The sequence below is a fragment of the Gymnodraco acuticeps genome, unplaced genomic scaffold (genome assembly GCF_902827175.1).
Source record: "Gymnodraco acuticeps unplaced genomic scaffold, fGymAcu1.1, whole genome shotgun sequence".
Lineage (NCBI taxonomy): Eukaryota > Metazoa > Chordata > Actinopteri > Perciformes > Bathydraconidae > Gymnodraco > Gymnodraco acuticeps.
Genome location: NW_022990147.1, coordinates 40,708 through 65,870, shown reverse-complemented (window position 1 = coordinate 65,870; position 25,163 = coordinate 40,708). Strand labels below are relative to the sequence as shown.

The 25,163-nt window shown below is 41.4% G+C and overlaps 1 protein-coding gene and 1 long non-coding RNA gene across 2 annotated transcripts in view; both read left to right on the top strand.

Annotated features, from left to right (window-relative positions):
• Positions 1-367: 367 nt before the first annotated feature.
• The window catches only part of LOC117546869 (sodium/potassium/calcium exchanger 3-like), a gene marked incomplete at its 3' end in the record, with an annotated part of 64,690 nt that continues 39,894 nt past the window's right edge, over positions 368-25,163 (top strand). The window contains exons 1-2 of the mRNA XM_034217225.1: positions 368-929; positions 18,564-18,692. Of these exons, the coding sequence (XP_034073116.1) occupies positions 803-929; positions 18,564-18,692 (256 nt within the window). The remainder of the gene's footprint in view (positions 930-18,563; positions 18,693-25,163) is intronic.
• LOC117546868 lies at positions 9,717-11,551 on the top strand. Its single transcript, XR_004569089.1, has 3 exons — positions 9,717-10,273; positions 10,371-10,545; positions 10,714-11,551. It is a non-coding gene; the product is annotated as an uncharacterized LOC117546868 (long non-coding RNA).

The window sequence follows — 25,163 nt, the reverse complement described above, 5'->3', positions numbered from 1 at the left end:
GAGGTGATCAAATGTCAGAACATCTAATAATGTAGCTTCAGTGATAGTACACCTTCACTTAAATACAAGGTTATTGTTTTTAGTTTAGTTAACAGAATATAGAAACCGAAAAAGGACATCGAATTAATAATAACAATAATATAAATACATTAGTACTTTTTTTAAATTTCATACTTGGGTTGAAATAAGAAATGAAGCTTCATGAAAATAAAATGTCCCTAATACGTTAAAGGTTTTACAATATAACATCAACTGTATCTTATTCAACATGAGTGTTCAAATATTATATATAATGTGTCCTATTGCAGAAACTGAGTATTGGACTCTACACGGGTACAAATTACTCGAACACATACATTATTTTTAAATGATGTTTGAATTACGTGAACATCTATATTTTTCTGACCTAGCTCTGCCTCTGGTCAATGTGCATGCCCACGCCCACTCTCTCTTCCTCTCTACTCGCGCCTCTCCCTCTTCACTCAGCGCGCGGACGCCTCCATGGAGGGCTCGTGCAGCAGTCCTCTGCCTCACTACTTCCACGGCCACATTTCAACATGACTTAAGAAGCAACGCCTGGCTCTTCAGCATCCCAGCGGTACCAATTTACAACTTCTATGTTTAAACATTCCCCCCTGCTCCTCTGAAACCACTCCCCGGTACTTTCCTCCTTATTTCCCGGGAGATAAAGCAGTTCCGTGGGAATAAGAGGCTCGTTTACTTCGGGGACCCGCATGGATGTGGCAGCGGCAGAGGGGATTTTCTGCCGGGTATCCGACTGCGGAACCGGCCGAAGCAAGTGATGCCGAACCAGCAGAAGGTGAAGGCGAGACGGAAAAGACGAAAGGAGTTGGTGTTAATCCAAATCTGCTTGTTCGGGGGCTTGATACTGGTCGTGAAGGGGTTTTCCTTCTTAGCGGAAAATTCAGGTGAGGATTTAGATGTTTGTTTACTGGGATGCCACTGGGAAGGGGAGCTGAATGTAGTACCTGGTAGTATGGGGCCATTCTACCGAATTTGTTCAAAGTCAGGTTGGAACAGTTTTTTCCCCAAAACGTTGTCCATATATATTTTGTACCATATCTAAATTACACATAGTAAAAGAACCGTACATTTGATATCGTATTTTCAGACTGCATTGGAATGTTCTTCCTCTACTGAAAATGATCACTACCGAAACATAGTACATACACTGTAGTAAAAAAGCATTATATCATCTCTAAATAGTATTTTAACAAATATTTCTTGAGGGTTTTCACAATTAAATCAATAATAATTGTAATCAAATTTCAAAGTTCAATTTATACAATTCATAAAAATCAAAATGCAAACTTTCTTTGTAAAATGCATAATACTGATCATATTGATTCCAGAGTTGATGATTGTTGAAATTGAACATACATTAAACCAATCAGTATCATATCATTTTAGTTGATAACTCAATATACTTAATTTTTTACAAAACATCCAGTGTTTCGGTAGTGACCACAGTATTTTGTTCTCAAGGTTGTATCATATTCCCTCAACCTTATTGCTTAATCTTAACTCATAACATGCCTTATGTTGAAGTGTGAATGTTTGAAGCTACTGACCCAGAATCAGCACTTTAGTAACAGGCTGAAATAGAGGGGATGAGGCTAGAAGGATCTGTTTGGTATTTTGAGCAAAGCACTTCATAGACATGTGTTTTTATATATCTGAGACCTATATATATGCCTAACAATAGTATAATAAGAACCTTTAAAGTAACACACTGATTTTCAGACTTTAAAACACATTTATTTCAAAATGATGGGATTTACCTGCTTACCATTCCATTTTGTCACTACCGAAACGATCATGTCAATTACCGAAACTGACCATATGTTTCGGTAGTGACTGTTTCGGTAGTGACGATTCTAGCTAAAATTGAGCATAACTAAAGATGCTAGCAAGTACATGGCTAGCATACACGTTTTTGAAGAGGTTTACACACATAAAAACCTAATACTTTGCATAAAACCCGAAAAAGTTTACTTAATTGAAGATAATATGTGTTCGGTAGTGACAATTCTTAAGGTGACACGCCGATTTTCAGATTTTGGAACAGATTTATATCAAAAGTATGGGATATAGCTAGGCCTACTTGCCATTCAGCCATGAGGGACAGGGATGCAGCAGAGTCCTGCATCGGGTAACCCGCAAAAAAGGTGATTCGCGGGTGGTATTTTTTCAAACGCTTTTTTCCGGGTTCGGTTCTGGGTAAAACAAAGAAGATGCGGGTCGGGTCGCGGGTGTTTCATAATAAATATATTAAATAATAATACTTTAGTTTAATGTTTAAATCCTCAGACCTCTCCCCGCGGGACCGCGCATAATCATAACCTCTGCAGCGCATCAATCTGCTGCTGTGCGCGCCACATTCGAAATGGCTGAGGTGAAGCTCTAACAGAGAATACAGCATTTTCAATAACACTTCCTCAAGAGCGAAATCCAACGTCTGGGAGGCTTCTGGTGTCATCCTAGATGGAGGAAATAACCAACATCCCACGCTTTTTGAGACAAATATGCAACTGCGTGTGTTAATAATTGCACGTTTTCACTGCTCATAGGCTATGCGGGTTCGGGTCGGGTTGCGGATCTTGTGCCGACGGGTCCGGTCGGGTTGCTGAACTAATTGGCAATATGCGCGGGTAGCGGGGCGGGTTCGGTATTGCACGTCGCGGGAGCGGGTCTTGAAAATCAGACCCGTGCAGGACTCTGGGATGCAGTGTCACTGCCTTGTCAAAAATGCAGGGGTGTGGCTAAAAACCAGACTCAGCTATTGGACTAAAACCCCTTGTGTTTCGGTATGGTGACATAAAAACTGGGGACATGATTTTTTGAGTAGGCTATAGTTTGTTTATTAAAAAATTAAACCCACAATAAATCTAATTAAAACTGCGGTCACAGAAGTGCTGACCGGCTGCCCTCGCGTCCGTGCGCGAGGGCAGCCGGTCGTCCCGGTGTCAAGCAGACGCGCGCGAGTCCTCCGAAATGAGCTGTTTGTCAGTTCTATAATTTTCGCGTCCCAAGAGGCTTCTCAATACTCAAATTTCCCCTCCTCGACTCCCCTCCTCGAAACTTAGACCCGCCCACAGGAGATGCGAGCGGAGGACCGAGGAAGGGAACCGAGGAGAGAGGAGGGGAAGCAGCAGACGTTTAAAGAAATGAGAACTCCTCTCCTCTGAGCGGTCATTTTAAAGAGACGTTCGTTCATTATTACGTGGCAACAGCTGCATCAGCTGTCGAGTGTTTTGTCATAGCACTGTATCTCTGTTAGATCAGCTGAACATTGTTCCCCCACATATTTACTTTGAATTCATTGAGAGTGCGGTATAATGAGACAATAACAGGCTACAGATGCGGACACACAAATATATTTATATAAATATATACAATTTAAAGTATGAGAGCACTCTCATAATAACGTAACACAATCAGAGACTGGATATATCCCCCCCTCTCTCTGGTCGCTGAAATGGGGAATTGAAATTACAGGCCAAAAGTTGTATTTACAAGTAGCCTATTAAAAGTAAGCAGAGGACACCAAACCAACTGAGACCCGTCTGTCCGCCGCATTTACGCACTGTACAACACACACCTACACACTGTACCACACACACCTACAGCTCCTAAAGCATAAGCCGTTATGTATTTTATTATGTGAAGCAATGGTCTTAGAAAAATATCGACTCTTTGTTTGTAGATATCTACTAAACTAAAGCAAATAAAGAGAGTAGGCCTGTTATACTGAGTGATATATATTATACACACTGCTCTGCTTTCTGCATGGACCTTACAGCTGTTCTCTCTGGAAACATCGCGACGCGATGAAAGCAGTTTCTAAAATAATATCCAGGGGATGCATGCAGAGCTGTCATTGGTCATAAGTCTGGCCGTGCGTCACGCCTCCACCGTTCCCGGAAATGCATCCGTGGAGGAGCCGTGGAGGAACCATCAGTGTATCCTCGGTTAGAGCTCCTCCAGGGAGCCTCCTCGACGCTCGATGCTCGGTCCTCGGTGTGCATTTAGAGAAATGAGATGTCCTTCAAATGGCGCGCTGAAATTCATTTCCGGGTCACTACCGGAGGACCGAGGAGGGGAAATTTGAGTATTGAGAAGCCTCTCCAGACTCCCAGGTCCTCCGGCAGCGACCCGGAAACGGATGTCGGCGCGCCACCTGGAAGGAAAACAAATTTCTGTAAAGGCTCGTCGAGGATCGATTATCGAGGAGGCTGTCTGGAGGAGCCGTAACTGAGGATACACTGATTTAGAGGAGAGAGGAGTCTCTCTGGAGGAGCTATAATCGAGGGTACAAAGATGTATTCTCCAGAGTCGATTTCAGCCAACAGTGATGTTTTAAAAGAGGCGTGACGCATGGCTGGACTTATGTCAACGAAGCACAGCTCTGCACAGCTCTGTTTGTTTTACTGTGTGTGTGTGTGTGTGTGTGTGTGTGTGTGTGTGTGTGTGTGTGTGTGTGTGTGTTGTGTGTGTGTGTGTGTGTGTGTGGTGTGTGTGTGTGTGTGTGTGTGTGTGTGTGTGTGTGTGGTGTGTGTGTGTGTGTGGGTGTGTGTGTGTGGTGTGTGTGTGTGTGTGTGGTGTGTGTGTGTGTGTGGTGTGTGTGTGTGTGTGTGTGTGTGTGTGTGTGTGTGTGTGGGTGTGTGTGTGTGTGTGTGTGTGTGTGTGTGTGTGTGTGTGTGCTGTGTGTGTGTGTGTGTGTGGTCAGGCAGCCCGGGCAGGTGTCCAGTAGGTTCTCTGACATCTACATGGTCAATAACTTGTACATTCTCCGTTAGCCTACGAGCTCCCCGTTCGAGCGAAGGACTATTCCTTCTCAATGTAGCATGACATTGGATATGCTCCTTAACTTGTCCTGGATTGGAATTTTTCCGAACATTTCCCTATGGGAGTTTTGCAAAAATGTGCCTTAAAATGCATGAAAAACGCACATATTTGAAAATTGCCGAGTTTTTTGGGGGGAGCGGGGCTAATGGAAGGCAATTTGAAATATGTCCAGATTCGTAAGAGCAAATGTGTATACAGCGTTTCGTGAATATTGGAAAACGTATGGGAAGTAGTGTGGAGTAATATGCCACATGTAAATCGTCAAATTGTGTATTCGCTGTTGGCTTACGTCCTCCACGATTGAGCTATCAGAAATTGGCTTCACAATTTAGCATCATATTGGATAGTGGCTGAACTTGTCACTGGATTGGAATTTTTCCGATCATTCCCCTAGGAGGAGTTTGCAAAAATATGCTTAAAATGCTATGAAAAACGCACATTTTTCAAAATGGCCGACTTTGCTAATGGAAGCTAATTAGAAATATGTTCCGCAATTCCATGAGGAATGTCTGTGCCAACATTCGTGAAGTTCTGAGAAACTATATTGACTACCACACAATAGTAGCTAGTGAGCAGTTTTTTGGAAACACATTTTTTTACATTCTCGAAAAGGTTGTGGGGCTCTGACGTGTGTCCCAAGTTTTGCGTCCGAAGCTCATTTTATGCTATCGCAATTTAAAAAAAATGTATAGGCCATGCCCACATTCTGCATTTGTTGCGACACTTGAAATCTCAGTTCATAGTCACCCCTAGAGTATGTCTAAAAAAAATTAATAATAATTCGTCTATCCGTTCTTGAGGTATACATTTGTTGTGTTTTTGGCGCCACCTATTGTCCAAAATGAACATGCTTTTTTGTGGCAATTCCCAAAGACAGACAGAACCTATCCACCAAAATCTGTGATATTTGGATAGATTGTTGATGAGTTATGAGCATTTCTTTCTAAGCCCCACCTTTTTGCGAGTGCGTTTTGATTCATGGCGGCAATATTTATCGTCTGAACATGCTCATTTTCTACGGTAATGTGCCTGACCCTCCACCAATGCTGTATACTAAGTTTGGTGTTGAAAAACTGAAAATTGAAATTGAAGTTAACATTTCACTGTTTTGAAAATTATGCTGTTACGTTCCCTTGTATATCTAGGGGTACCAAGGGAAGTAGCGACACACAAGATAGCCGGACGAGAGAAAAAGGAGAGGAAACTGAATGCTGACGGAGTTTAAGTGAGGATTTAATTGGTGAATAAGTAAGGCGGCTCACCAGCCAAATTACCAAAACAAACTTGCAATAAACAACACACACTATGCTGGGTCTCATAGAGAGACATGCCGCACACATACTGCCATCCTCCTCCGGTCCTATATGGAAGCTCTGATTGTCGATTAGGAGCACCTGGGGAGAGGCTGCACCTGGGGACAATCAGAGGGAGAGAGAGGAAAACACACACACGACCACACAAACACTACGGCACGTAACACTTCCCCCCATAAAACCAAACAAGTGTTTGGTCACAGTTACCAACAACACCCACCACCCAGTTCACAAACATACTATTGGATGCTTGGAAGCTGCCACCTGCTGCTTCCAAGCATCACACTCCGCCGCCAAATGACCAGGGTCAAGACAAAAGAAACACAATCTCTTAGTGTCGGGACCTGGGAGAGAAACAGACTGAGCACGTGTGACACGTCTGTTACGAGCCCTACAGTGAGGATAACTGCCCTGAGGATACACTACACCCCCGGCTATATCATTACCCATTATGACATCCACACCGTCGACAGGAAATTTGGGGAGCACAGCAACTGGAAAGAAACCAGTAGCCAGTTCAGACTGGACATGGACATTGTGAAGATGTGCGGGCACAGAACCCATTTCAATACCTCTCACCACCATATCCGCCATCACAGGCAAGACTCAGCACTCAGGGGGCAGGGCACCGCGCAAGGATGAATGACTGTGAGCCACCACTGTCTCGCAACACCGTGACCTGCCGCTGGTCCTCCACCTTTCCTGACAGCGAGACAAAGGCAGTAGAGATGAACGGTTTCAAACACTCATCAGGCCCTTTGTTAACAGTGGCCCGTCCACTAGGACACACTGTTGTAACCAAACCCACCCCTTCTGGGTGCTTGCCATCCGCTGTCTGCTTTCTCTTCCAAGCTGCACAGTCTGCTATCATATGACCTGGGTCCAGACAAAAATGACAAGCTCTGTTTATCCTGGGACCTAACAATGGAACACTGGCACAGGGAACGTAATTGTCAGGAGCTCTACGATAAGTGTCCCGCTGAGGAGGATCATGCTGAAAAAAAACACTCTTGTGTATCAGCGCAAACTCGTCTGCCAGAGTGGCAGTCTGCTGAAGGGTAGTCACTTTCTGCTCATTCAGGTAGACTACCGTACACTCCGGTACACAGTTTTTAAACTCCTCTAACATCATCAGCTCACAGACTAAAGTAATGTCATCAGCTTTACACGCTCTACACCACCTGTCAAAGAGGACTCTCTTCTCTCTCACGAAGTCCACGTATGTTTGGCCAGAAGCTTTCTTCATGCCGCGAAAACGCTGCCTGTAGGCCTCAGGCACAAGCTCATATGCCCTGAGAATAGCACCTTTCACCTTGTCATACTCCAAACTATCCTCGACAGAAAGAGAAGAGCAAGCCGCTTGAGCCTTGCCGACTAGCTTGCACTGTAAAAGAATAGCCCACACGTCTTCTGGCCAGTGCAGGGCAGCAGCAATGCGCTCAAATGCACCAAAATAGACTTCCACCTCTGATTCCCGAAACACAGGGACCAAAGAAATATGCCTGCTCACGTCAAAGGAGGCAGCAGGACCAGAAGGTGTAACTGCAGAATCACCCATCCCAGCTGCTTGGAGTTCTAGCTGACGCATCCGGACAGCAGTGTCTGCCTCCAACTCCAACTTCCTGATCTCCAGCTCCCTCCTGAGCTGAACCTCTCGCTCACGCTCCTCCCTCTCACACTGGAGAATAGCCATACGCACTTTTACCCTGGCATCTAATTTAGACCCCGTAGGTGAGGATCCTGCCGAAACCGAGTCAAACTGAGGTGTGGTGAAAATGTTTGCCTGTTCCGTAGCACTCTGAACCACCGTGCCAGGAGATTCCACTAAAGCAGGCCGCCTCAAAACCCCCTGCTCAACTAGTCCAGTTAGCAAAGTAACCTTGAGTTCACTTTTTACCAGAGCCGAGGAGACAGAAACATGATAATGGTCAGCAACTAACCGTAAATCAACCTTCCTGCACCCGTCTAGCTGACCCACAGTAGGACTGGCCACAAACTGCTCCAACACAAAAACCATCCTTAGCAACGGCTACTTACAAATATTATTATTTATTTATTTACAAACTTCCCCAGATCCTGCCTACCAAACTTTACCTAACTATCTTCTGGAGCGTGCCGGGCTCGAGGCGACTTAAAGGCAAACATCAGCGGCCGAAACCCTGAATCGCCTGCCCCCAACAGGGAATAAATCCCCACCCAGGATTACCCCCGAAAATAAAAAAGGCAAAATAAAAATGAGTGCCTGAAGGAAGGACTGATTCAGTCCAGCTAGACACTCCCCTCTCTAAACTGAGGAAGATGTTCAACAGTAAATAATTTCACAGCCAATTCTACACTTATATACACTACTGCTCACCACCAAACACCATATCAACACTAACCAACAACCAAATACTCACTCTTTGTCTCAAAGATTGGACGAGCCCCCATGTTACGTTCCCTTGTATATCTAGGGGTACCAAGGGAAGTAGCGACACACAAGATAGCCGGACGAGAGAAAAAGGGAGAGGAAACTGAATGCTGACGGAGTTTAAGTGAGGTTTTAATTGGTGAATAAGTAAGGCGGCTCACCAGCCAAATTACCAAAACAAACTTGCAATAAATAACACACACTATGCTGGATCTCATAGAGAGACATGCCGCACACATGCAGCCAGATGAGAAGGAGAGAAAAGGCCTCCCACTGCCATCCTCCTCCGGTCCTATATGGAAGCTCTGATTGTCGATTAGGAGCACCTGGAGAGAGGCTGCACCTGGGGACAATCAGAGGGAGAGAGAGGAAAACACACACACGACCACACAAACACTACGGCACGTAACATATGCTAATACAAAAAAGTAGGCGGAGTTTAGGGTTTCCAAGAGGATTGTTTGTAGAGCAGGTCCACCCGGATATGTGTGCAACATTTCAGGTTCATTCGGAGTTACGGTGCGACTTATGTAATTTTTCCAAAATTATTTACATATAGGTGGCGCTAGCGAGCATGTTGGACAAATTTGAACCCATTGACTCCAGAATGTTGCAATTTTTACCGGTCCTGGCGTCCGTGCAAAATTATACAACTTTTTGAGCGTCCTAAAGCCCTCAAAAAGAGGAAACATGGCGACTGATAATAATAATACCTAGGATAACAATAGGTTCCTCGCACTTCGTGCTAGGACGCCGTTGGGTCCTAGCGCTCCATGCTCAGGCCCTAAATATTCCAACTTCTGTTTGAATGTAATCATAAAGACACCATTGAACAAAAATAAATTAAAATGTTTTAAAGGTGGGGTAGGTAATTTTGGAGAAACCAGCTGGAGTGCGCTAGAATTTGAAAATACACAACCGGAAAAAATCTGCCACTTCCTCACAGAGCCCCTCCTCCATACACACACGAACGCACACATGACCAATGAGGGCACGAGATAAGTTTGTGCACAGATGGAAGGCTGACAGGCAGGTAGGCCATCCAGTTACTTTACCCGGGCCGGCTAAAATGATTGGTTGTACTTTTTACAGCGCTACAGCTTCCACAGATGACATTTTTTAATGGATTTTTTGTCAAAGCACCTCAGATATTCATTGTTATCGGGATGTTAAGAGCATTCCATGGAATATAACAAGTGTATCTCGAGCCGGTTTCTCAAACTTACCTACCCCACCTTTAAGTGTTATTTACAGAAATTGAAATGTAGATGCAGGGTTGGGGACAGCTACTTCCCAATAGAAAGTACCCTATAAATGATGTGTTTGTATATATTAAGCTTATCACTATCTAATGTAATGCCTTATCTTTAAATATATATACGATGGCCGGCAGGTGCAAACGCGGAACAACGGCCCAAAACGCACACATAAGCAGGAAACAGCTGCAAATAATGAAATGAAAAACAAACAAACCCCGAAAACAAACGCAACAGAAAAACGCTGCAAATACAAAAACACATACAAACCCAAAAACACAGTGCTCCAGGCCTCTAGGGGGCGCGCTACGTGGAACAGATGGATGTCTGACCAGACGGACATAGAGAGAACGAACGAGAGTGATGGAAATTGAAGCCGGAGGAAACAAAGTTGATTGAAGTGGACAAAGTCCATATATAAGAAGGTAAGTTTTGTTTTGTTCACATTACATTACATGTCACTTGTTAGTCGCTTTTATCCAAAGCGACTAACATACTCAATACTGTGGACAATCCCCACAGGAGCAATTTGGGGTGAAGTGTCTCAAGGACACAACGACATACTGACTGCAGTGGGGTTTGAACCTGTGACCCCCTGATCCCAACACCAAGGAAGTGATCAAATGTGAAGACATGCTCAAGAACAAATATAGAGAAGACATTCAAGGAGAGAGACAGACAAAACACAGATTCAACGGTAAACATGATGTATCTTTCTAGTATACATTAAAAATTGTGTATTAGTTGTATCTTTATAGAGAACATTATACATTTAGAATCAGATTTTAAGAGAGTGAGCGGCTGGGAAAGTCACATCGCCATGGGGCACAAACAGTTGCTGACGTGATGTTTTCTTCATTCTCAGGCATTCCATAAGGAGGGTCAGGAACTCACGCTTGGGACCACCAGTGTCCCTCCATCCTCAGTGTGTCCCTCATCATCAGTGAACTTAACTGACATCTCATGAGAGGGGTCGAATGAGGCACCTTTGAAGCCGCGGATTGCTCCATCCCACACATTGGCTCTTAATATTGAACCTGCTGCAAGATGTATTTGTTATTTTTGCAGAGAGTTCTGCAACAATGTCCTCCGCAGTCAGGTGTTCTGTGTGATGTATTGTAATATTAAATGATGAAGCTAGTAATAAGATGTATAGAATAGAACAATTAAGTGGTAATAGTAACAATTAATACCTTTCCTCTGCAGTTTGCTCCATTGTGTCTTCTGGCTCAGACTGGCTATCAATAATGATAAGTGCATACAGATTTGTGTAGTTGCTGCAGTGAGAAGACAGTTGAATAATGACTTTCAAATACATAATATATGCATGACAGTCATATTTACAAAAGGATGTCGATCCTCTTCCTGTTTTTTTTTCAATACATTGGGTTCTAAACTGACAACAGCACTTTTGTCATACTCCTGCACAATCCTTGTAAACATTTGAAATGGATGCAAGAAACAATATCTGATCTTTGAAAAATATTTGTGGGTGGTTTTTGTATCGTCTTCACTAAGATGTTGTGGGTGTCATTTGGAAATGTATAAAAGTATAATTGTTCTGCTTCCTGTCAATGTTACACACTGTGATTGGAGGCTATACAAACAAACACATGTAAAATAAAGATACACACCAAACAACTGTGTCACGATGCAACTGTCAACATCGTTTACCTATAGAAGTGGTTCTGACCCGGGGCAGACTGGACCTCTTCCTGGAATGGGGTTGGTGCTGCATCCTATTTTTACCCAGGAAATAAGTGCACACAAAGGTATTTATTGATTTCATGTTCACAAATTCAAACCTACATGGTATAATTACATGTTTAATTAGTCTTACCCGATCAGACGCTGGTTGTGGGTGCCTGAGAGGTCTGATAAAGGTAAACGACAAATATATTCAAACTACTGTACTGTTAAAACATTCTGCTTCTTGTAGCACAAAATAATATGTTAACAATGTTTTATTTTACCCTGGCAAACTGTTGTCCATTGTGAGTGCTCACTTTTGGAACATTTGGAATGTCCCACACCTGCATACACACAAATGACTGACTGAAATAAAATAAATTCACTTTAATTAAGAATAAATGCCACGATAAATCCAAGCTGACCAAGGTACATTATATTGTTGACCGTCCTTTAACTCTCACATTAGGATTTATATTGGGGCACAATAAACCAACTCCTCTCTGCACCTAATATATCTATATGATGTCAAGAGTTACATTTAGGTGCACAGTGCTGTCTCTTGACTTGCAAGCTCTTTTACCAAACAAGCTAACGCTAGCTGGGTAAATATGATGCTCTTTGTATCAAAACAAAACGTATCTTCTTATATATCGACTTTGTCCACTTCAATAAACTTTGTTTCTCTTCCGGCTTCAATTTGCATCACTCTCGTTCGTTCTCTCTATGTCTGGTCCAGAGGTTGCGCTAGACTTTTTCGCTGCCCGTCATTTTGACGGACAGGATCGTAAAACTTCCGTCAAAAACCCGTCGGCCTTTACACAACTCTGACGAGGGGGGGAGGGGGAGGGACAGTTCAGATGCGCCGTGTTATGCATGGCTGCTGCACCTCGCGGGAGCGTGCACAGCATAAAGCCAAAACTCAGACATTTCAATGATTTGTACGACACAGTTAGGTTTGGAAACGGTATAATTTCCTTTTTGGAGGGCATGCATAACACCAGAGCCTCGCTGCGGGGAAACTTTGGCGCTGTTCCGAGTTTGTTCTAATCAGTCAAAATGACGGACTGCTTTCAGGTTTGTCAGTCATTGTTAAAAAAAATCCGTCATAGACGGAAAATATTCGGTTAACACGACCTCTGGTCTGGTCAGACATCAATCTGTTCCACGTAGCGCGCCCCCTAGAGGCCTGGAGCACTGTGTGTTTTTGGGTTTGTATGTGTTTTTGACTTTGCATATCGTTAATGTATTTGCAGCGTTTTTCTGTTGCCTTTGTTTTCGGGGTTTGTGTGTTGTATTTAGTTTGCATCATTTCTGTGAATGCAGCGTTTTTTTGTTGCATTTGTTTTCAGGATTTGTTTGTTTTTCATTTAATTATTTGCAGCTGTTTCCTGCTTATGTATGCGTTTTTGGCCGTTGTTCCGCGTTTGCACCTGCCGGCCACCGTAAATAGACCATAACATATTCTTAGTAAATATCTATATCTGAATACTTAATTGTTTTGTTAAATTGAGTGAGAAATGGAACGAAACCACGCCAGACTATCCAAAACTGGAATCGAACGCCCCCCCAGAACTACACATGCTGGCTATTGTGTTTCGCAAAATGTTCTATGGGACGTCTCTACTGAACGTTTTCGTTTTTCCCACAATTGAAGCTGCCAGTATTAAACACATTGGTGTTATCAAATGTAAAACATATAATTAATAAATGGGTGAAAATCGCATGTGTCCATAATGCGCAGCATTATTATATACCCACATGACAGCTCATTGTTACTTTGTAATTCTACTCCACTACAATTCAGAGGTTAACCTGGTATTTGTACTCCACTACATTTATTTGAGTTACTTTGCAGATTCTGATTAATTATGTGAAATATAAACAACCCTTAAATCAGACTTTAGTTACACCTGAGTAAAATTCAGGTACGGTGATTGTCAAGTGCCAACAATCAGGAGAGATATTTGATAGTTGGTGCTTGAGAAGACTAAACATGTATCTGCATTGACATGAATGGAAATGAGTAATAAAGTATATTCATTACTCGTTATTCTCTACTAATAATTAATTAAAGACTGTATATTATGGCTATTTTGCACATCCCTTTCAAGATTTTCAAAGGTTTATTGACATATCATATACAACTACGGTGTAGTTATGCAATGAATGAAAAACTTGGGTCGCAGGTTCCTCAACAGTGCATTACAAGACATCTATCAATATGTGTGTACCTCCACCATTAAACTGTCATATTCTGCACATTTCTTATTCTATTTACATAAGAGTATAATTCATATGTATAATATCAGTTAAAATAAGTGCTTCAACATAGTTAACATTGCAGGAAAGCAATATATTAGACGTTAAGTACTTTGTCAGGCTTAATATTTATCTGTAGATAGATACCCCCAACGTTTTTTTCTTATTTAAAAGAAGACCTTAATCTGTTATTTAATGTTTAAATAAAGGTTCATTTGTTTTTCTGTTTTGCACCTCCTCCTATTAATATCTTTGTACATCCTGCACTAAACTGTTTTATTGTAGAGATCACTTATAGTATCTTCTTGATTTTTTATATTCTATATTTCTATATTTATACTTTCCCCCTATGAAAGTATGTACTCTTAATATTTTTTTAATCAAATATATCACATAAAAACAATAATTCAATAACGTGCTTTAACCACTAGGAGTTGCACACAAGGTACACACAGCCACAATAACTTTGTATTATTAGTCGGACACTTAAGTATGTACAACATCTGAAGATGTGTAGTTTTATGCATGCTTTCACATAATTTTACAGCATATTGCTATACTATTTCAGACTCAGTATTTACATTCTTACATTCAAACAAAATCAGTAATATCTTTAAAAACTACAGTCCTTTTATATCAGCTGTGCACCGTTATGGTGTAAATATAACCTATCTGTGAATTAGATCAAATGTAAAAGTCAGCCGAATTAGAGTTGATACTGCAAGGAGACGTATTGTGTGAAGAGCAATTGAAGATGTTGTTTAATTCTTGATATATTTATTATCCACGTCAAGTATTCAGTTTCGGCGCGGCATTTCTTCAGTTTTTCCAAAGGTCTTCTCATCAGGGCTCTATAAATAAAGAACTACGGCAGATCTGTAATATGTAATGCAGCCGAACCGTGTATTACAATGCCGTTATGTGATGACTTTCAAAGAGAAAAGCAGGAGCACTCGGAATTAAGTATTATTTTATTCTTTTAAAATGTTTTCCGGATTTCATATCATATAAACACCAAATCCCAGCATGCATTGCGGCTAAAACACCCAATCAGCGAGTTTAAAACCATAGCTGAGGATCTTGGGTAATCGCTTGAAATGCTACGTCTGTTTCCGGTTATTTTTATTTTGAAATTCAGTTCCTGACGGACGCCAAAAAAGCCAGAGATTATGGAATTAAACCAATAAATAAAAGCAAGGATAATTGTGTGTTATTGGTGAGTAAATAACAGTGTGTTATTTTGAAAAGAATAACAAATTAGAAGGAAAAAAATATTTAAAAATACAGATTTCAGTATCCTGAGGCTCTGAGCCCCATTTATTTTCCTCACAGACAGCAACAAAAGTCCGAAATTATACGATTTAAAATAAAAGCAATAACTGTGGCTTGATATTGAGTAAGAACATGTTTTTATGAACCACACAGCTTCCGGTCTTCCTCGACCCGACCGGAGAAAAAGACGTGCTGCAGCCTGCAGGCACGAAACACATTACCAGTAGAAATACATTGCTTTTAAAATCGTGCTTTGCAACACGAAAAAAAGGGGCAAATCGTGTTGGTGAACACGAATCAATAGATTAAAAATCGTGTTGGTGAACACGAAATGCCGTGAGACTGGGTTGGCCATTTGTGTGTCCCCAAACGCACAGGTTAGACTATAATGCTTCTAAACAGACATTGACATTAGTGTATAGACAGTGAAAACACATTCCATGCTACTTTAAACACCCTACTCCTACTGTCACCACTTACTCTTCATTTCCACTTAGGAACTACACACCCAATGTCAAAACGAACTGTAAGTTGTCATGTATGAAAGTTTGTTTAATAATAGTAAAATCGTACTTTAGTTATGTTCCCATATCCTTCAAAAGTGTGAGTTCCTTGTTATTGAAAGAATAAGAGGTCCATGACTTTATAAAAAAAGACTGCAAAGTCATATTCTGATCAAACTTGTCAGAACCCAATGACCTAAAAAGTCCTCGTGCATGGGCTTCAGAGCATGGAGGTGTCCATACTGTCCTAAAGGTGCACACTTTAACTATGCGGAACTATTTGGTTTGGGGTTGGGTGCAAAGACTGCTGTATGTTCAGGTGTTCCAGCTGCAGAGCGGTGAAATCAGGGCAATGAGCCCCAGGGTATTCCAGACCTACACAGGTTACTGCAAATAGTTGCAAACTAGCAAAAAGCGCCTCTTTCCAACATGATGTCCCTGCTGTTCTGACATGATTAGTATTGCCAAAGCATCCAAGTGCAATCAGATGATACCGTGATAAGTGCAGTCCTTCCTCACAGCGAACATCTGCACCCTTTGACTTCTCATCTCTTTCTCTTTAATCTCTCCTTTATCTCATCTCACTTTGAGTCAGCGTGAGCCAAAGTGAGATGTATTTATCACTTTCTATGGACAGAAGGCCTGCATGAATATTCATACACTCATGATTTGTGCATCATCAGTGGGACTCGATTTCCCCCCCCCCCCCTTCTTTCCTCCTCACTGCGTATCCTGGTTACATGGAAGTGCAACAGTGCTGCTCTCTGCATGTGCCCAACATTAGAGTGGAACGAGGGATGACACTGCAGCGTTTAATGCATTTCCCTGGTCCCCATCGTGTTCTTGTTAACTCTTAATCAGCTTTGCCGGAATATAAATTAAAGTTGATTATTTATGATGCGCTTAATGAAGTTCTGGGTAAATTGAGCTTTGTGTTGCGAAGCACTCAACGCCTCCTCGCAGGGTGCATTAATCATACACTCCTCTTCTTCATGCAAGATAGCAGAAGATGGAAGGGAAGGAGGGAGGGAGAAGTAGAGCGCTGGCACGCAAACCTTCCTGCTGCTGTGTGTGTGGTAGTAAAGGTGAGGCCAGGTGAAAAGTTCAGCCATGCCCTGAGGACCATTGAATAACTGGGCTTTTTCATTCTGTTTCTCTTCTGCCAGACTTGTGGCTGGCAGGGTGAAAAAGGCTGCCGTGCTCCTGCTGGGCTCTCTGAAGTATGAAATGAATTCATTGGTGTTGCTGCTTACTCGAAGAATGTGCAGATGTAGCCACAGTGGGAGCCCCCCACTTTGAGTGCTCCGCCCCCACAAGAGGATTTTGTTTTGGAAACAATCATGAAATTCCCCCTTCAATGTATGAATTTGGAGGGGGTGGAGGGGGGGGGTACACCGAAATGACACATCTGTGGTGCACTCCTGCAGCTGTTCACTTCTATTACATAAAGAATCAAAGTTTAATGTGCCAGAGAAGACAACCGTGTGCATGAAAAATACAACAAACTGCTTGACACACACTTCTCTACCTGCAACACTTGCATATAACTTATACAGAGAAAAAGGTCCAATAGACTGGTTCAGGAATGAGTCTTTAAACAGAGAAATAAGTTAGCCCTGCACCTCTGTAGCTAGTTATACTATTTTAGCTGTTACTAGCATAACAAACCTAGCATTTCACCTCTTCCAGTTTCCTCCTCTTAAAGTCAATGTTTCTTGGAACACGGTTTTGATACCTGAAATAAGGTCTATTAAATACCACATTCGTGAATGTCTGAAGCTTCCATGTGGCATTAAAACGGCGGCTGCTAACATGTGGCCAAATTAGACGGCTAAATGCCAAACATTAGCCACCTTTAGCTTAGCGTTGATGATGGGCATCCCGTTGCTTTGTGAGGAGGGAGCCCTTGCTATGTCAACTTCCGGTTCAGCCTAAAAATAATGTCAACACTGCACCACTCTATTAATGATAGTAAAATGTACTTAGTTATATGTTGCTGTGCTAAAATACACTTTAGCTCAAACAATTGATCAATAACTTGATTGACAGAGAAATGCAATTTGTGATTGATAAATTGTTTATCAAAGAAAAAAAGCCAAACATTCCCCGGTGTCATTATCTCCAATATCTAGGTTTGAAATGTTCAAACTCTTCAACTAAAAAAGAATCATTCATTTACACCCAAAAAAATGATGTGCGTTATAATCTGTGTCTTACCTTGAGAAGGGATCGTGTCCTCATACATTTACTGAAAGTTGGCACCGGATGTAGTTAACGAACAAATGAGCTAATCAAACAGAAAAATGTATTTGCAATCAAATTAATTCAATCCCTTAGTTACATATTCAAACAAAGATGACAAACATTTCTTAGTTTGAGCTTTTCAAGTGTTACAAATATGATTGAAAGAAAACTAAATATGTTTGGGATATGGCCAAAAAAAGACAAAACCCTGACATTTGAAAAGTAGAATTTCTTTTTTGCTGACATTTTATAGACTAACAATTTATTTGAAAAGCTCACATAATGCTTCTGCTTAATACAGGTTTATCCCAAACTCCATTTGAAAAATCAGCATTTCATATTAGGCTCTTTACCGTTTATGATTTTCCATGCTCAGAAGTACACATGGTCCTGTTTGTATGGTTTTATATTTAAATCATGAACAATGCACGACTTGATGTTTTCGTAAAAATGTTTTACTCTTACTATTTACAGTGTAGATTTTTACTGTCATTTTGCAGTGTAATGAGCATTGCGCTTGTACGATTCTTTTTATTGCACCATTACTAGTTCTGATACAACTGGTGTTTTGTATCCATGTGTGTTCAAAGTCTATGAGAAAATCTGTTTTTTAATCAGTGCTCAAATGAAGAATCTTCAAATTTTTTGTGTATTTAAAAACGTCAATCTGAAGGTTTGAGCCGCACTGAAACGTCCTTGAATCTATTTTAGAAGTTGACTTTTCACTGTGGCAAACCTCCTGCAGGTTTCCACGTCTCTAGCCCCAGCAGCGAGGGCCAGGAGAGATGGGGAGGGAGGAGGCTTCTGCAGGAAGTGGAGAACAGCAGCCTGGAGGAAATTGAGAGTGAAGGATCTAAGAACTGCACTGCTCCAGGTAAGACTGAGACGGGATGAAAGAGAGAGGACACACAAGTGCCCCCCCCCCCCCCCCCCCCCCCCCCCCGCCCCCATTCTCTCCCTCAAGAACATAAAAAAGGCAGATGAAAAGCATGTTCTCTCCTTACTTTTCTGTACCCCTTATTCGCTTCCCTAATGTGATGTGAGATGTGATGTGTTTTCCCATGAGCGCAGGCTACAGCAGGCGGAGACATCCAGCTGCCTCAGCGGTTTCACACTCGCTCTCCCTCACTGTTTTTTTTGAGAATCCTGCAGATTTTATTCTCACTTCCTCCACCAAGCTTTACCTTACCATCTCCCCCATTGCTTTCCTCCGTGTTTCCCTCACGTTTTTCCCACATGGTGGCCACATTTCAGAAAAAAAAACTGTTTCCATAGCGACCTTTTTATCTTATCATCAACTTCAGTTTGAGGCACTCAGGATGTGAGGATGCAGCTGAAGGCATTTTTTGAGGTTTGTAAAGTTAACACATTGACACATCTCGGTGACTTTATGAAGTCATATAAAAGATGTCTTCTCATGGATATTTCCTTATTTATGCATGGACTCGCTTATCTGCTGCTATTTTTAGAGTGAAAGGAGATTTCATGTTCTCTCCGGATATAATTAATGTGTACAAGGTAGGTCGCAGCGAGGATGCTGCACTGCACACCACACTGACATTTGTCTCTTGTACCTTGAGCAAGAGACAATCCCCCCCCCTCCTCTTTTCGTGAGCTCATTAAGCAAAATGGGCATCATCAATCTCCTTCCTCACCTTCCCAAGTTGCCACTGTCATCTATAAAGGGAGCCAAGGTCACAGTGCAACTTATTCTCTTATCCTGCTTATTATACAGTCCTCCTCCCGGGCTAAATGTAAAACTCGTACCCTGGTGGCTTCGGCTCATGTCACCCTCTGGAGGACGGCAGGGTTTTTAGCTAAAAAAGCTTCCATTACCGGTGATTTCTGCTCCTGTCCCTAATAGGAGACCCACCAAATGTGCCAGTGTGCAAATGTTAGTGAGTCATTCTTCAGTAAACCGTTTAAAGGGAGGAATCTGCATGTTTTAAAGTGTGATGTATGTATGTATATCAGTATGTAGTGTCTCTACTTTAAAGAGTCCTCTCCTGCTGATGTTCAGCTGTATATCAGTATGTAGTGTCTCTACTTTAAAGAGTCCTCTCCTGCTGATGTTCAGGTGTATATCAGTATGTAGTGTCTCTACTTTAAAGAGTCCTCTCCTGCTGATGTTCAGGTGTATATCAGTATGTAGTCTCTCTACTTTAAAGAGTCCTCTCCTGCTGATGTTCAGGTGTATATCAGTATGTAGTGTCTCTACTTTAAAGAGTCCTCTCCTGCTGATGTTCAGGTGTATATCAGTATGTAGTGTCTCTACTTTAAGAGTCCTCTCCTGCTGATGTTCAGGTGTATATCAGTATGTAGTGTCTCTACTTAAAGAGTCCTCTCCTGCTGATGTTCAGGTGTATATCAGTATGTAGTCTCTCTACTTTAAAGAGTCCTCTCCTGCTGATGTTCAGGTGTATATCAGTATGTAGTGTCTCTACTTTAAAGAGTCCTCTCCTGCTGATGTTCAGGTGTATATCAGTATGTAGTGTCTCTACTTTAAAGAGTCCTCTCCTGCTGATGTTCAGCTGTATATCAGTATGTAGTGTCTCTACTTTAAAGAGTCCTCTCCTGCTGATGTTCAGGTGTATATCAGTATATAGTGTCTCTACTTTAAAGAGTCCTCTCCTGCTGATGTTCAGCTGTATATCAGTATGTAGTGTCTCTACTTTAAAGAGTCCTCTCCTGCTGATGTTCAGGTGTATATCAGTATGTAGTGTCTCTACTTTAAAGAGTCCTCTCCTGCTGATGTTCAGGTGTAATATCAGTATGTAGTCTCTCTACTTTAAAGAGTCCTCTCCTGCTGATGTTCAGGTGTATATCAGTATGTAGTGTCTCTACTTTAAAGAGTCCTCTCCTGCTGATGTTCAGGTGTATATCAGTATGTAGTGTCTCTACTTTAAAGAGTCCTCTCCTGCTGATGTTCAGGTGTATATCAGTATGTAGTGTCTCTACTTTAAAGAGTCCTCTCCTGCTGATGTTCAGGTGTATATCAGTATGTAGTCTCTCTACTTTAAAGAGTCCTCTCCTGCTGATGTTCAGGTGTATATCAGTATGTAGTGTCTCTACTTTAAAGAGTCCTCTCCTGCTGATGTTCAGGTGTATATCAGTATGTAGTGTCTCTACTTTAAAGAGTCCTCTCCTGCTGATGTTCAGGTGTATATCAGTATGTAGTCTCTCTACTTTAAAGAGTCCTCTCCTGCTGATGTTCAGGTGTATATCAGTATGTAGTGTCTCTACTTAAAGAGTCCTCTCCTGCTGATGTTCAGGTGTATATCAGTATGTAGTGTCTCTACTTTAAAGAGTCCTCTCCTGCTGATGTTCAGGTGTATATCAGTATGTAGTGTCTCTACTTTAAAGAGTCCTCTCCTGCTGATGTTCAGGTGTATATCAGTATGTAGTGTCTCTACTTTAAAGAGTCCTCTCCTGCTGATGTTCAGGTGTATATCAGTATGTAGTCTCTCTACTTTAAAGAGTCCTCTCCTGCTGATGTTCAGGTGTATATCAGTATGTAGTGTCTCTACTTTAAAGAGTCCTCTCCTGCTGATGTTCAGGTGTATATCAGTATGTAGTGTCTCTACTTTAAAGAGTCTCTCCTGCTGATGTTCAGGTGTATATCAGTATGTAGTCTCTCTACTTTAAAGAGTCCTCTCACTGCTGATGTTCAGGTGTATATCAGTATGTAGTGTCTCTACTTTAAAGAGTCCTCTCCTGCTGATGTTCAGGTGTATATCAGTATGTAGTGTCTCTACTTTAAAGAGTCCTCTCCTGCTGATGTTCAGGTGTATATCAGTATGTAGTGTCTCTACTTTAAAGAGTCCTCTCCTGCTGATGTTCAGGTGTATATCAGTATGTAGTGTCTCTACTTTAAAGAGTCCCTCTCCTGCTGATGTTCAGGTGTATATCAGTATGTAGTGTCTCTACTTTAAGAGTCCTCCTCCTGCTGTTGTTCAGGTGTATATCAGTATGTAGTGCTCTACTTTAAAGAGTCCTCTCCTGCTGATGTTCAGGTGTATATCAGTATGTAGTGTCTCTACTTTAAAGAGTCCTCTCCTGCTGATGTTCAGGTGTATATCAGTATGTAGTGTCTCTACTTTAAAGAGTCCTCTCCTGCTGATGTTCAGGTGTATATCAGTATGTAGTGTCTCTACTTTAAAGAGTCCTCTCCTGCTGATGTTCAGGTGTATATCAGTATGTAGTGTCTCTACTTTAAAGAGTCCTCTCCTGCTGATGTTCAGGTGTATATCAGTATGTAGTGTCTCTACTTTAAAGAGTCATCTCCTGCTGATGTTCAGGTGTATATCAGTATGTAGTGTCTCTACTTTAAAGAGTCCTCTCCTGCTGATGTTCAGGTGTATATCAGTATGTAGTGTCTCTCCTTTAAAGAGTCCTCTCCTGCTGATGTTCAGGTGTATATCAGTATGTAGTGTCTCTACTTTAAAGAGTCCTCTCCTGCTGATGTTCAGGTGTATATCAGTATGTAGTGTCTCTACTTTAAAGAGTCCTCTCCTGCTGATGTTCAGGTGTATATCAGTATGTAGTGTCTCTACTTTAAAGAGTCCTCTCCTGCTGATGTTCAGGTGTATATCAGTATGTAGTGTCTCTACTTTAAAGAGTCCTCTCCTGCTGATGTTCAGGTGTATATCAGTATGTAGTGTCTCTACTTTAAAGAGTCCTCTCCTGCTGATGTTCAGGTGTATATCAGTATGTAGTGTCTCTACTTTAAAGAGTCCTCTCCTGCTGATGTTCAGGTGTATATCAGTATGTAGTGTCTCTACTTTAAAGAGTCCTCTCCTGCTGATGTTCAGGTGTATATCAGTATGTAGTGTCTCTACTTTAAAGAGTCCTCTCCTGCTGATGTTCAGGTGTTATCAGTATGTAGTGTCTCTACTTTAAAGAGTCCTCTCCTGCTGATGTTCAGGTGTATATCAGTATGTAGTGTCTCTACTTTAAAGAGTCCTCTCCTGCTGATGTTCAGGTGTATATCAGTAGGTAGTGTCTCTACTTTAAAGAGTCCTCTCCTGCTGATGTTCAGGTGTATATCAGTATGTAGTGTCTCTACTTTAAAGAGTCCTCTCCTGCTGATGTTCAGATGTATATCAGTTTGTAGTGTCTCTACTTTAAAGAGTCCTCTCCTGCTGATGTTCAGGTGTATATCAGTATGTAGTGTCTCTACATGTCTCCATGCTTTAATGTTCAAAAAGCTCTTTATTGTTCTCATACTGCCTGTGCTGCAGCACCTCTTTTCACCCTCTGTCTGAAACCAGAGCCCAGTCTGCTCTGATTGGTTAGCTGGCCGGCTCTGTTGTGATTGGTCAACCGCTTAGAGATGTCTGGCCCCCTAGCCTATCATGTACAATGTGTTGGAGCGCTAGCCAATAGGAGTGTGAGTGTTACAAACTGATGGGGGGGGATGTTATCCTTTGCAAACCATTTACATCAGAATCAGAATTCCTTTATTTGAGAAGGATTTAAGTGCAGATAAATTATAGAGATTAGACTTGCATATTAAAAAATAAGAAATTGGTTACAATACAAGGTTTGTTCAAGATTTATTCACAACCAGTTAGCGTTTGTGTGTGTCTCCGCTGAGCAGTACAGCACAAGCCTGATGAGGAGGCAATCCAAAGAGAGCTGTGTGTTCTGGGAGGAAGCGGCGCGGCGGAGGCACTCGCTGATTGTTGCCTGAAATTAAAGGCCAGCTGATCAAGAGCTGGGAAGATGACGGAGAGAGACAGTCGGAAGTCAGAGAGCGAGAGAAAGGCCCTCATTAGCTAATTTTCCCCTTCGAACAACACATGAAACAAGCCATCATACCCGTCATTATGTCTTCCTCACTGATTGTAATTAAGATGGCTTCTATGGATTTCACACTTCTTATTTAGTCCCCCCCTCATTCTCTACCATTATCACTTCTTAGTCAAGGGCAATGGTCACTTGTTAGTTACTCTAAGTCATTATTTCTCTGCCCCCTTGAGGTTTTACAAATTGCTGAAAATGTCAGAACGTTTTCCGGCTGGAGAAATGTGTGGTGAGCTCACACATGGTTGTGTGTGTGACCTTGTTAGTGTGTGTAGGTGTAGAAAGGAAGGTGAATACAAGTAATCTTCCACTAAAAGAGCCCTCTCTTGCTCGTGACCTTTCTTTTATTACGGAATACAGGAATTTTGATGAAGCCCAAATCGATGTTGCGAGGCCACTTTTGATGGCCCACTTTTAATGGGAGATCAGTCATCCTGTAGCTTTTATCTGAAGTAAAGCCGAGCAAATGCTCTTTCTAACACGCGGCCATGCACATATCAAATCAAGTTTTATTTATATAGCACATTTATAAACAATTTTTGGTCGAGCCAAAGTGCTGTACATATAATAAAAATAGCCTACAGTAGGGACACTTTACAGCAAATACAACAACACAGATTGTTCAGAATATCAGTATGAGAAAAACGACACCCTCTGTCCTTAGACACATACACACACTTTCTACTTCCTCCATTATACACTGTGCAATTCAGCATAATATCTTATTATGAGGTACACACCAAAGTATCGTAAGTATATATTGTAATATACATCTTGTATATTGTAATACAATGTGCACATTTTTACTTCTATGTTTATTATATTAACATTTTATTGGACATTGTTTTTTTTCCCCATTCTTAAATGGAGCAAGTGTCAGAAAATCCTTCTTTCCCCTATTTTAAATAATATACATTTCATATTGCACATTTCTTACTGTATTTTATCTTTTTTTGGAAATGTTACATTAAACTCTTATGTATATAAATATCTCAATTTAATTTTTATATCTTTTTTAATCTTTTTTGCACATTATGTTTATATAAATATTTCCATTCTATTTTTATTATTTTATCTTTTATTACCCATTTTACTTTAAATTCAAATTTTTATAAAATACTTTTTTTTTTACTTTAATTTGATATGTTTATATGAATATTTTATTGTGTTTTGTGTTATTTTATCTTTCATTGAAAATGTAACATAAATTACATAATTTATACTATTTATATTTACTACGCATTCTATTCTATTTGTTATTCTTTTCTTTATTTCATTGTAAAATGCAGTCATGACAGGATTGTGACAGACTATAGCGTTTGCTTCCAGTTCCTCTTTCAAACACATTTCCAATCACAGGTGGTGAATGTACCCCCCCGAGCCGCTCTGTGTACATTAGCATTGGCTGTGTGATTAGGTGTGGGTACCCCGACCACGTGACTTGCTATCTAGGGGTCTCCTCCGTTATGAAACATCCTCTCAGCACCGCTCTGCTCCAACGCAACACTCCATTTTAGGACAGGAGGCTGCTGTGACTTCA